General features: G+C 36.4%; 1 protein-coding gene across 1 annotated transcript in view; it reads right to left on the minus strand.

Moving 5' to 3' along the window:
• Window positions 1-12,342, minus strand: part of TRPM3 (transient receptor potential cation channel subfamily M member 3) — a gene marked incomplete at its 5' end in the record, with an annotated part of 281,767 nt that overhangs the window by 225,355 nt on the left and 44,070 nt on the right. Inside the window, one exon of the mRNA XM_090275220.1 lies at window positions 2,337-2,411. Coding sequence (XP_090131346.1) covers window positions 2,337-2,411 — 75 coding nt within the window. The remainder of the gene's footprint in view (window positions 1-2,336; window positions 2,412-12,342) is intronic.

A 12,342-nucleotide genomic window follows, 5' to 3' on the forward strand; every position in this document is an offset into this window, starting at 1 on the left:
AGGGATCATGGTGTGTGTGTGTGTGTGTGTGTGTGCATGTGTATGCATGTGTGTGTGCATGCGTGTGTTTGGCTTCTGTTAAGATTTCATAGAAGAAAAGATTTTTGAGGTTACTCTTGGAGTCAATGAGTAGAGGTTAGAATTTCACCAAATGTCAAGACAGGACAAAAAAGCATATTTAGCAGATTATGTCATTTAAAGGAGACGGCAAATAGCTTGGAATGGGTGGAACATAAGGTCCACATGAAGGAGGAGAAGCTAGCAAAACAAGAGATAAAAAGATACAAAAAATCTTTTGGTAGTGAAACAAGGAAGATATTGGGTCCCGGCAAGAAAGTTTTGTTATCATGAAAGGAACCTATTAGGTCTGATTAGCAAAGTAAACTTCACTGACTTTGAGTCCAAATGCCAGTCAAACATTTGCAACCCAAGTCTTTCTGATCTGAAAAGAGATCTCAGCATTCTTTCCTGAACATAAAAGAATCTAACTTTGATCTTATCGGAGTAGTGGATATTTCCTCTGCTCAGGCTCATTTGTTTACAGAAACTGTCCCAGTCCCTGAACAAGTAACTCTAATGTGGAAAAGGCTCTTTCCTCAAAAAGAGAGAGCCCCTAGCTTGAACTGGAAAATGAGTCAGAAAAAGACAGGCAAACCTTAAGAAATAGGTATCAGTAAAATTTGTTCTACTCTTCCAATTTTTTTGTTGAACCCCATTGTTGTCTTGATTGACAAAGTGACTTTTCATTAACAAGTGTGACAAACATTTCAGTGACACAGCCTACTGTGTCAAGCCAAGATGAAGAGAGAATAGATGTTTAAACTGTGCTGTCTTCTTCACACAACTTATTCTTTAGAGGAAAAATTCTTTAAAAGGCAGAGAAAACTTTGAATAGCATGTTCAGTTGAGAACATCTGAAAAATGGCAAGTCATCAGATCCAAAGTTCACTGATCATAAATTTGGTATTTGTATTTTGGATGGTCTTTTACTTGATTGGTTTCTACCAGCAGTAGAAAGTCTGAATGATTGCACTGAGCAGGTTAGAGCATCCGCAGACAGCAATGATTTATTCCTGCTATACATGTAACCTGACAAGAGAAAGTTTAACTTCCTTTTCAAGTCGTGTTATTTGAACCCAGGGCTGTCCCTCTATGAGAATATAAATTCACTGCTTTTTACTTTCAGGACTCCCTGGATGAAGTTCTACTATGGCCTTTAACTTACACAGTTGTTCTTTATCTCATGGAACAGTTATGGGCTCAATGATGAAAAATTTCATGTCATGGTTACCCCAATGCATTTGATGATGGTGCAATGATCAAAAAAGATGCCAGTGATGACAATTGAACGTCCCTTTGCCTTCCCAGCCTCCTTCATATATTCTCAGGCATAGGATGACAAAGGGAAGTCCACGAGTCACATGAAGAAAGACTGTAGCCATGAGAACAGGATCAGGAGCTCCTCTGTTTGTCTCCACCCCACCCCAGGCCACCACCCTGTTCTACCTCCCCCACAAAGTGTGTCCACGAATTCCTCTACCATCTTGCCACTGACCACTATCCTCTGCCCAAAGTTCTTCAAATTACTAATTCCAACTAAACCAATGTTCAAAATGTGTCTGGCATAGTTTGTGTTCAAATACAGTGGTACCTCAATACTTGTTGTTAATTTGTTCTGGAACCCATCATGAGTGCTGAAACCCATGAGTACAGAACGATGAAGCATTTTCTCTTGCAGGGTGGTGTAGTGACTCATACAAGTTCTAGCAAGTGTGATGAGTTCTGAGCAAGTGCCAGATGCTGAAATATTATTTTTTTCATCAAAATGTGATGAGTACAGGGCTTGATGAGAGTTCTGAAGATGATGAATACTGAGGTATGACTGTAGTTATTGAATAAAATAATACTAAGTCCTCCAATGGCACAGAATACTAGGGGAGTGTCTTGTTGAATGAAATAACTTTTTCTTATTTAGGGAGAAAAGAACAAGTGTTTTAGAATCACATCAGTATAGGAAGATAATAATTCCTACCTTGAATGCTTTTATGAATATTAAAAGAGGTAATATATATATAAAAATTTCAGACATGTTGCCTGAAAGATAGTAGGACCTCAGTAAATGCTCATTTCCCTCCTCCTTACCTTATGTGGTATTTTAGGATAATAAATAATAGGGAGTAACCAATCTCTGATGTGTTTGGATGTCATAGAAGAGACAAACGACAGTTATTGGGAAGGATATTGTTAGGAATTTCTAAAGGAAATAAGTGTTTCTATAGCTATTCTTCTTGGTTGAGGTTTAAGAAGAAATTCATTTTTCCATTAGTTATACTTACCAATTTGGTCTAATGGGCAACTACCCCAAAATGAATAAAACAAGCGGGAATCAAGAGAGAAAAACGGCAGGCATCCTGTCAAAAAATAAAATCTTTGAAATTTCTACAACCCAATGGTTGGATACACATTTTATTAAAGCAGACTGATCACCCAATTTATATAAATCTACACATGTGATGGCAACCCAAGTTGCACATTCAGACTTATGCAAAGCATCAAGTAGCCCTTCTGTACAATCTACAGAGTGTCTCATCACTTCTTCAATTCTCTAAATAGGTCCTTAAAATCAACATTCCCTTTGCTGGAGGCAGAATCCTTCACTGTTCTGTTTCAGCCTAGATTGCTGTGGTGGACCAAGGGTTGAGCTGATTCACGTAAAGTGCCTGCAACAATGTTTACTTAGTACTTAGTAAATTCCTCAAGAAATGTCAGTTGTTGGGATACTAATTATAATAATAATTATGAATCTTTCAATTCTGTATCTTCCAAGACTGAACAAGAACTGGATGCCCCCCACTTCCTAATTCTGAAAAACATCTTTCCAGTTTCTGGAGATAATGTGTCCTATTCTCAGGTAATTAGCTACTATTGACCTAAAAGAAGCACCTTTTCAGAGACTAATGTTCTAATTTATTTTTCTTTTTAAACAGAAATGGAAACCAATGTCAACATGTCACTCATTATACATATTATTTACTGAAGAGATTCCCACATTTTCTTCTCTTCTCTTTCATTGGCCAAGAAAACAACCAATTAGATAGATAAATAGATATAATCATATACATAGATTATACCTATACCATATAAATCTATATCATTTTTCTTTTTATCTATCTTTCTATCTATTTTCAAAAAAAGTCATCAAAGCTATTTTATTATAATAGGTTCCTACCAATTTGGCTCTTCTACCTCTTACTGGATGATAAATTTAATGATAAATCACGTCTCTGGAGTTGTTAACTTACTAAACAAGCTAGCTTTGGGCTAGATGACTCAGGAAGTTTCTTGTTTCAAAGGCAGGCTTCAGATGAGAATCCCATGAGCTTGAGTAGCTCAGCTTGGCCCCTTTTTTCTTCCTTCTCTAGAAACAACATCTATGGAGGGCCCCAGACTTGTAGAGCAGCCTCAAACTGTGGCAGTTGTTGACAGCTGGTGGTTGGACAGTGGGTGGCTGATTGGTGACAGGCATAGTAGGGTCTCAACCCACTTTTCATGGAACTTGGTAAGTCCTCCCTGGACATAACTTGGCAGAATTGGCTTTTTATGAGAATGTACTCATTGGGGAAAGCATAAAGTAATATCTCTTAAAGCACAAAATATAAGATTTGTTCCTCTGGATTATCAATAGTTTGAAAAATAACAAGCCAAGAGTAACTACTGTTTATTTTCCATTAAGTTATTAATTAGCATGCTCCTGAGAACGTAAATTCAGTGTGTGAGCACAGGTTTCCCTGGGCTGTTCTGCCATGGTGTACAACCACTAGACGGCTTGCTAAATACTGTGAGCCAAGCCTCAGACAAACAATAACACAAATTCTACCGGAAATTTAGCATGAACATTTGTTTATGGAGCTACACACAAAATTGGCTTAGCTTCCTTCTTCCTATAGCGTGAACAGCACAGCCATATTTTTAGTTTATTTTTTTTATTCCCCCAGTTACCAAACCCTAATGAACAAAACTTAAAGTGACATTTTAGTGAAGATCATTCAGAGCCTGGTTATCAGGCATCCATTGATTGTGACCCCAAATGTCTTGATATTTCCTTAATTACCCTTCAGGACATAGTGGAAAATGTTCTCAAGGGAAAAAATGAGGGAATAAAAGGCTAAGGATTTTGCATCAAATGAGCTTGATGCCCTAAGTATCCTGCTTTTGTTCCTGTTCAGGTGCCTGCAAAACCTTTTTCTGATTTGGGTTTCCATGATGCTAAATTAAATGAAATAAGAAAAATACCTCCCAGACTAAGGTTGCGGCCATGCTGAGCAAAGAGCTACAGATTGAAAGTACAAAGTTCTGAGTCCAGAGTAAAGCTGTGCAACTTAATTCACTGTGTAAGTTTAGGCAGGACACTGATCTTTTCCTAGTGGACTTTCCTATCTGAAAAATTAAGGCAATGAACTGATAAACAAACAAACAAACATACATCTATATCTATATAGATATATTGATATATCTATATCAATAGTACATGCATAATGTCCTATTTATAATATTACTTTATAGTTTATCTTCCTATCATCTTAAGAAGAGTTGATAAAAGGTAAACAATGAGACATACATTAACTTTTTCTTATAATTCTAATGATCATATTTCCTAAAATAATAATACTAGTTCACATGTAATTCTAGTTTATATTTGCAATTGAAATTTTGCTTATTCAGACAGGTTAAATAACTTAATAAAAATGAATACATTTAATTAGACCACATGCTGTTCACTGTATTTCTGGGCGCTGAAAGTTTTCACCAACATCACTTGCCATTACTGCTGCATTGCACCTATCAAAATCTTCCTGAAAATACCTCAGCCTTGTACCCTTATGAATATTCCCCCAGATATGCTCTCTGTTTGAATTCCTATTGTACTTTGTATCATTGAAGGGCATTCAACACTTGCTGTTTTATAATGCAGCTCTTTGCGTATCGAGAGGCAGTGGAGCACAGTGGTTGAGCCATGGGTGCAGGCAGACTTCTCGCCTCTGCCACTTACTAGCAGTCTGGTCTTGGGGCTATTACTTGATCCCTCTGTGTCTCAGTTTTCTTTTTGATCGATGGGAGTTTCATAGGGTTGTTATAAGAATTAAATCACTTTTTTTCTTATGATATGTTTAGAATAGCACTCAGGAAACACTAGTTATTGATGTATCTGTAAAACTCAAAGTTCTTCAAGTGTAAGGTAGGTCTTATTTATCTTGTGACACTACAGTGATTTGCATACATATTGCAAGCACACAAGCCAAACATTGGTAGAGTAAGAGAAGTACTGTCAAGGGGAAATAGAAGAGAGAGCACAATCACTATTTATTTTAAATGAAAGGTATTTTGAGTTCTCATTTTTTGCCACATTTTGAAAAGTGGAAGAACTTCTGATATGTACTTTGGCTCCATACAAAGCATCCTAAAAGAGTAGAGGAATAAAGAATATAGTGGGATCCACTGTTTCCACAGTGAGCATTACAATCTTCAACATGAAACGGCTATCGAGTGAGCTGTTGAGTGAGCCCGTTTCCGTCACAGGGAGTAGGACCCAGAGAGATAGGAGCTGGACCTTGGAGTGCTCAGGAGCATAATGAAGGGAAGCCAAACAATTCTAACTCTAGTAGCTTGTACTCAATGGTAGAAAGACAAAAAAAGGGAATTTCCTGTAGCCCTGTTATAGTAGGATATCTGGTTACAGCTAAGGATTGGGAAAGAATTTAGGCTGTTTTGTCATTCACCAACTCCTAATAGGGAAGATAATTTTACTTTCAGTGTAGGATTTGAGGGTATTATCCCCTATAATGTGTCCTTAATCAGTCTCTCCCCTTAGGCTTTCTGACTTGACTCTTTCTTTTTGCCCTAGAAGAAGTGGAGGATTGCCAGCAGACTGAGCGATCAGGAGAAAACTAGGTATGTCAAACACAGTCATGCTGGCTGCTCACCAAGGGTCAGGGATGCTACAGTATATGCACCTGAGGGAAGAAGACACTAAACTCCCATATTGCATGGATGGGCTGACTACTTACTTCTAAAAGCTTTCTTTCTTCCTCCTTACCTCCATTCTTCATTCCTTTCCTTCCATCATTCTCTCCTCTTTCCTCCTCTCCCTTCTCCTCTCCTCTCTTCCCCCCCTTTTTCTATTATAAAAGATATAGTTGCTCATTGTAAAAAATAACATTGAGCAGTTTTTAAAAGGTGTAAGTGAAAAAGTGTCAGTTCTCATAATTACCTTTCCCACCTCGAGTCTCACTCCCTAGAAGCTGTAACTAATAAATTGTTCACCTGCGTCCTTTCAGATATTGTATTAGGTTACATGTATGTATATATAATTTAAAAACATAAATGTGATAGAAACACAGTTTTTTTAACTTTAGAAAAAAATATTTACCCTTGAATATCTTTTCATATGAGCCCAAACAGAGTTATTGCATTAGTCATAATAACTTCAGAGTATTTCACTGTATGTCTGCATATAATTTAGTCACTTACTAGTGCATGTTTGGGTTATTTCCATTCTTATTACTTAATACATTATTGCAATAAATATGCATAGTACAAATTCCTAGAAGTAAAATTACAAGAGCAAAGGATATGTGCATTTAAAATTTAATAGTGGTTACCAAACAGTCTTCCAAATAAGGTTGCCCATGTTTGTACACACACCAGTACATATTTCCATATACTATAGTGACAGTAGATATTTTAAAATTTTGTTTTGCCAATCTGATATATTAAAAATCATTTTGTTTTTCTTAATGTTCATTTCCTTTAATTTTTAGTAAGGCTGAGCATTTGTATTTTCTTCCCTGTGATCTTTCTGCTGATATATTTTGCCCATTTTCTTAAAAGGAGTGTTCTTTCAGAAATGTACATGCTCTTTGATTATTATGGAAATTAGTCCTTTCTCAGGAGAGCAAATATTTGCTTTTCTTTGCTATTTGTTTATAGTGTTTTCTAATGGGGTTCCTAAACTTTGTATCTATTTTATACAGAAACTTAGCTTGTGCGAATTAAAGAGTCACAATAGCTCTGAGTTTGCTCTTATAAGAAGATGAAGGAAAATATACTAAATAAGGCAGAAACAAAGAAAAACAAAAAACAAACAAACAAAAAATACTGTTCTGCATATAGAGTATCCAGAGAGGAAAGGTGGGGTTTATTTTCAAAGCACTTGCCTTTAGTTTCATTAAGTCTGTAAGGCAATAGATCCTCCTAGGCTTTATTCCATTAGCAAGATAGAAAGGAAGTCCCAGCTGTCTAAAAGCTCTACCTTTTAAGTTTTATTGAAAACCATGAGCTAAAATCAAAACAAAAACTAACTAAAGTAGGATCAATAATGACACGTGTATCTCAGTCTCTAAAACAGGTGACTCTGCTCACTATTTATGAAAAGAAGCTTAAAAATTAATCTCAATAACTGTCAGTGTCAGCAAATACTTTCAATTATATATTTACTGGCATTCAGAAGGTTTCAAGAGTCCTTCAGTTGTATCTTGACAAATTACTAGTTATCATTTAGGGATTATTAAAATGTAGAAATGTCAAATTGGATAATTGGTATAAAAAAGCTTTAAATCCCTCGTGAGCTCATCTGCTTATCAAGTCTCATCAAATGTTTCCTCAACAGAGTTGGAAGATGAGTTGTTCTTATTCCCTAAGATAGGTCTCTTGTCCTTTTTTTCCCCAATGGGGCCAAAGCCCAGTTATAACCTTTCCTACTCAGGATAGATTTGAGAAGCCAACCAATCTCCATTCTACTGTGTGTTGCAAAGATTACAGTCATGTGTAGGTTACATTTTTCCAGAATTTATATTTGAAACATAAATATTAACAGTATGGCATCATAGAAACATAGAACCTATTCTATTTATTTTTAATATCTTGAAATTTTAAAAGTTATTAAATAATAATAAATAATATATGGCTAAGGCTCCATTATAGAATGTACATGCATTCTGTGTAGCACAGCACATGCAAGTATTCTTAGGTTAAAGATATTTGTTTGCTTAGTTAACTAAACCAGGATATCCTAAAATAACCTATATAACTTAGGCAGCTTGTATCAATCTGATTCCATAGGGAAATTACGATTTCCAGAGCCAGTGAAAGACTCTTTAACTACATATCACTAAATAACCTCACAGAGGAAGAGTGAGAGGGCAAGATATGAAGCACACACTATAGGAGCTGTTTATGGACAAGGCTGCCCAGCGATATTGGAACATATAGGCGCATCCTATTTACGAATGGCAGATACATTTTATCTCATGTCCCGACTCCAGCTACTTCCTAAAAAACATCTGGAATGCTATGCTGAAAGGGTGTGAACAAAAAGACCATGCTAGTTGTACCCCAGTATTTATTCTTCCTTTCTTTCATAGTGATAAAATTTTTAGCTGGCTATGTTTTTCCAGGATAAAGACTATATTTTAGACACCTTTTTAATTAGATGTAAACATGTGGTCACATAGTATATAAGCCAAATGGTGTGTATGACTTTCTTATCGTGCCTTTAAAGGGAAGGGTTATGATTTTCCCTTGCTCCTTCCTGATTCCTTCTGGCCAGAATGCAGATGTGATGGTGAGCTTCCATGGACATTGAAAGCAGAGATGGGTAGAGCAAACTAAAGAAGAAATCTGAGTTCTCAACACTGAGGTTATCACATCAGATCTGGACTCATGTTCAGAATGACATAGGCATAAGGAATAAACTCCTGTCTCATTTAGGCATATCTCTTGTTTTGAGTCTTTATTATAGCAGCAGAACCTGTGTTCTAATGAAAGAAAATAATTCTGAGTTACATATGGCTCAGTGGGAAGAGTGTCACGCTAGGTTTGCAGTGTGGACAGTGGGCAAGGGACCCAATGGTTTCACGACAACTCTTACTGTGTGGCTATCCAACTTACTCCAAAATGGAGAACTTTCCAAAGAAACTCTCATGTAACTCATACCTTATGTCTTCCCTTTGCCATCTGCCTCCCTCTCTGTGCTACTGTTGACCACTTCAGGCTTGACCTCTCTGTATTTGGTATAAATACAAAGAAATGAGACTGACAACAATCATAAGAATAAAAATAAGCAATATGTATATACTTATGATATATTATTTCTTTATATATAAAAGATCATAATCCTTTAAAATAGCCTCCTGTCACGCTATATGTTATTTTAATGATACTGCGGTTGCTAAAATAGTTTTGATATTTTTTTAAAACTGTAAATTTACACATTTCTTATAATTATATAACTTGGTCAAATCACTAAATTTCTTTCATGCCAAACCAGCATCTCTTTACTGAGCACATAATATGTAGATTAACATTAGTTTTGGTGTCAGAGAAGTTGGTAAAACTATTAAGGATTTATGATACTCTGAATAATCGATGTCAAATTTCCAGGGTAAGTTGACTTCATAATTTAACATTAGAAATATATATACCCATATATAAAAAGTGTCTACTGCAGTCCAGAAAAATGAGAGACAAATACCAGAAATGAAAGCTGACTTTTTAAAAAGCACTGCTTTGTGCTGTTTTATTTCATGAAGTTATTCATTCACTCAAGATTTATATTACTGCTTTGCTCCTTTATTTCCAAAATAATTCTCAGTAATTTATAGATAAAAAAATTAGACTTTTCTTTGCATTCAGTTTTGAACTCTTTTTTTCTACTAGAACCTTAATTTATTAAAATATTCCTTGGGCAATGAATTCTAGTGAGTAGGCTCTCCAGGGACCTACTGGTAAAGTAACTACATTTCTGGGCCTCTGCCTGTACCTCCAAATCAGCTAATTTTTGTGAATCACCACATTTCTCTGAGCATCAAGCCCTCTGACAGGGGAGCTCCCAGTGTTGAGCACATTTCTGGAGTCACTGAGATTGAAACATACAAAGCAGTGGTGCTAAGAGCAGGTGCTGCTGAACTGGAAATTCTGACTTATTTCACGAGTCAGTTCTGCCTGTTAAGCAGGCCCATGTGTTTCTCCAAATGGAAAACAGCTTTCTTATGGCCATTATGGCGGAAAGGTCAACTCAAGTCCATTTACAGTTATCGAATATACTGAGAGCTCTAACATAGACTGTGATTTTGGTCCTCACCCAGGAGAGAACAGGTTCAGAGCACATGTAGTTAGATTTAAGGAAGAATTACCCAACAGCAAGTGACACGTGGATCTGAAGGAGATACTAGAGGGCAGACCCCCAGCCTGTGCTGTGGATGGACTTAGGACACCAAAGTCTTCACAGGTTGTTAAATATTTTGAATCTCGCACATATCTTTTAACTAGGACAGAGTGTGTTGGAAACGTGGCCCTGCTGAATCAGGATGAGCTATTGGAAATACTAGGGAAAGAAAGCAAAAAGAGACTTCAAGGAAACAAACATAGTCAGAGTAGTGTTTCCTAAGGGATGTGATTGGCATTTGGGCCAGGCGATTCTTCACATGAAACTGCCCTGCCCACGGTTGAATAGTAACATTCCTGCCTCCCCACCTCTGCCATTCAGGAGCACCAGAAGCTGTGTTAACCCTCTGTCCCCTTGATACTTTAAAATGCCTTCTAGGAGGCAGTGTCATTCTAGTGAAGGGCTACGATAGCCATGTTTCAGAATTACCACCAAAAATGGTGGTAAGGGAGTTAGGATATAAATGATGTAGTCATGAGTATACTTTCTGATTAGGGAAATTTCATGGAAACAGAGTGCTTTAAATTGGTGTGTGTCAACTCACAGTGATGAACTTTTTAAAATAAAACCTCCTGTAGCCAATTAGACTTTACCACCATTGACTCACTCTGTGCATTATAGAGTGTTTATGGGGCTCATCTATCATACAAATCAGTAAAAAGGGGAAATATTTGTCCCATAATAAAACATAACTTCTCAGGGATGATAGTCTATACTTGTAAGAGTTAGTATTATTATCATTATTTTTCTTAGTTTATGTGAGTATGCACACAATCATATAAGAATAGGTGTGTTGGCTTGGGGGCTGACTAATAAAACACATGTGTTTTCTAGAGAATTCTAAATAGAATCATCCTCAAATATCAAATTTAATTATGTCTTATGAATTCCAAATTGTTTTAGCTACTTCTTTACTTAGCCGTGCCAAGCCCATTTCAATCTGCTGCTTTAGAGAAAAATACTCTTGGTGACCTCATCTGATGAGGCCATGCTCAAATGTCAGTCATTACAAGGGGGAAAGAAAAGAGCAAACATGAAATTCTCTTTTAGATACATCCTTAGAGTAGCAAAAGCACTGGTTAAGAAAATCTAAACCCATCCAGTTACTCCTATCAATTAATATTGAAAAATAGGTGTATCTATAATGACTGTGTCTATAATACCTTAGACCTATGAATTTAGTCTCATTTAGATGATAAAGTCAAAAATTCTAGTGTTATAAGAAAGTATCCTACAATCAAAGTTGACATTCACAGTATAATTAGACATGCAACCCAAATAAAAATTTGCATTCAGCCAAACTGAAAATAAAATTCAAATACAGAGGAGTAACACTTCAATCAAACATAGCCCCAAAGAATTAGATTTCTGTCATCTTTCTCAAATCATTTTTTTGAATAAGATGGTAAATTACAAGAAAATCTGATATTGGACCAAAGCTAATCTTTTAAGATACATTCTGGGCCAATTCACATTTAGCCCATATTCTGACACCTCCAACAAGAAGAGCAGTCAACAGTCCTAACGACATTCATAATCATTAGTCCAACATGCTGAAATAACTTGAATCTCTAAAGAAAGATTAAATTTTCTTGTTATTCTATACTTTTGTAGGAAGGAGGAACAACTACAGTTTAGAATATTTTTTCAATAATATATAAAAAAACAAAGACATCTTCTTGTTATTGCTGCAATGACCAAGATGTAAATCAATTACTCTTCAATAGGTAATGTTAACAGAGGTTGGATGATATGCTCCAGAATATAGTTTTGAGCCTCATTTTCACCTTTGGACTCAAGCATCTGTGGCTCTTAACAATCACAGCCAGTTTCCATGTGTGGTATGGATATTCTGATGAACACCCTGGACTCTGATGGACTTTGAATGAAAGGGTCTGGGTTTCAGGTTGGAACCTGTGGCAGCCAGGCCATATAAATACAGAACATGGCTTCCCACCAGGGCACCACAGTGCACCAAAGTAAGGAAGGCAAACAATCTTTTTGAACCCCCTCATGCCAGAATCCTTTCATTAGTTGACTCATTTAATCACAACACTGTGAGGAATTATTGTCCCCGGCTCACAGTTGCAGAAACAAAGCTTGAGAGAAATACAGTAATT

This window comes from Furipterus horrens, unplaced genomic scaffold (assembly GCF_987537825.1).
Source record: "Furipterus horrens unplaced genomic scaffold, mFurHor1.1.pri manual_scaffold_4, whole genome shotgun sequence".
In the NCBI taxonomy this organism is placed as follows: Eukaryota; Metazoa; Chordata; class Mammalia; order Chiroptera; family Furipteridae; genus Furipterus; species Furipterus horrens.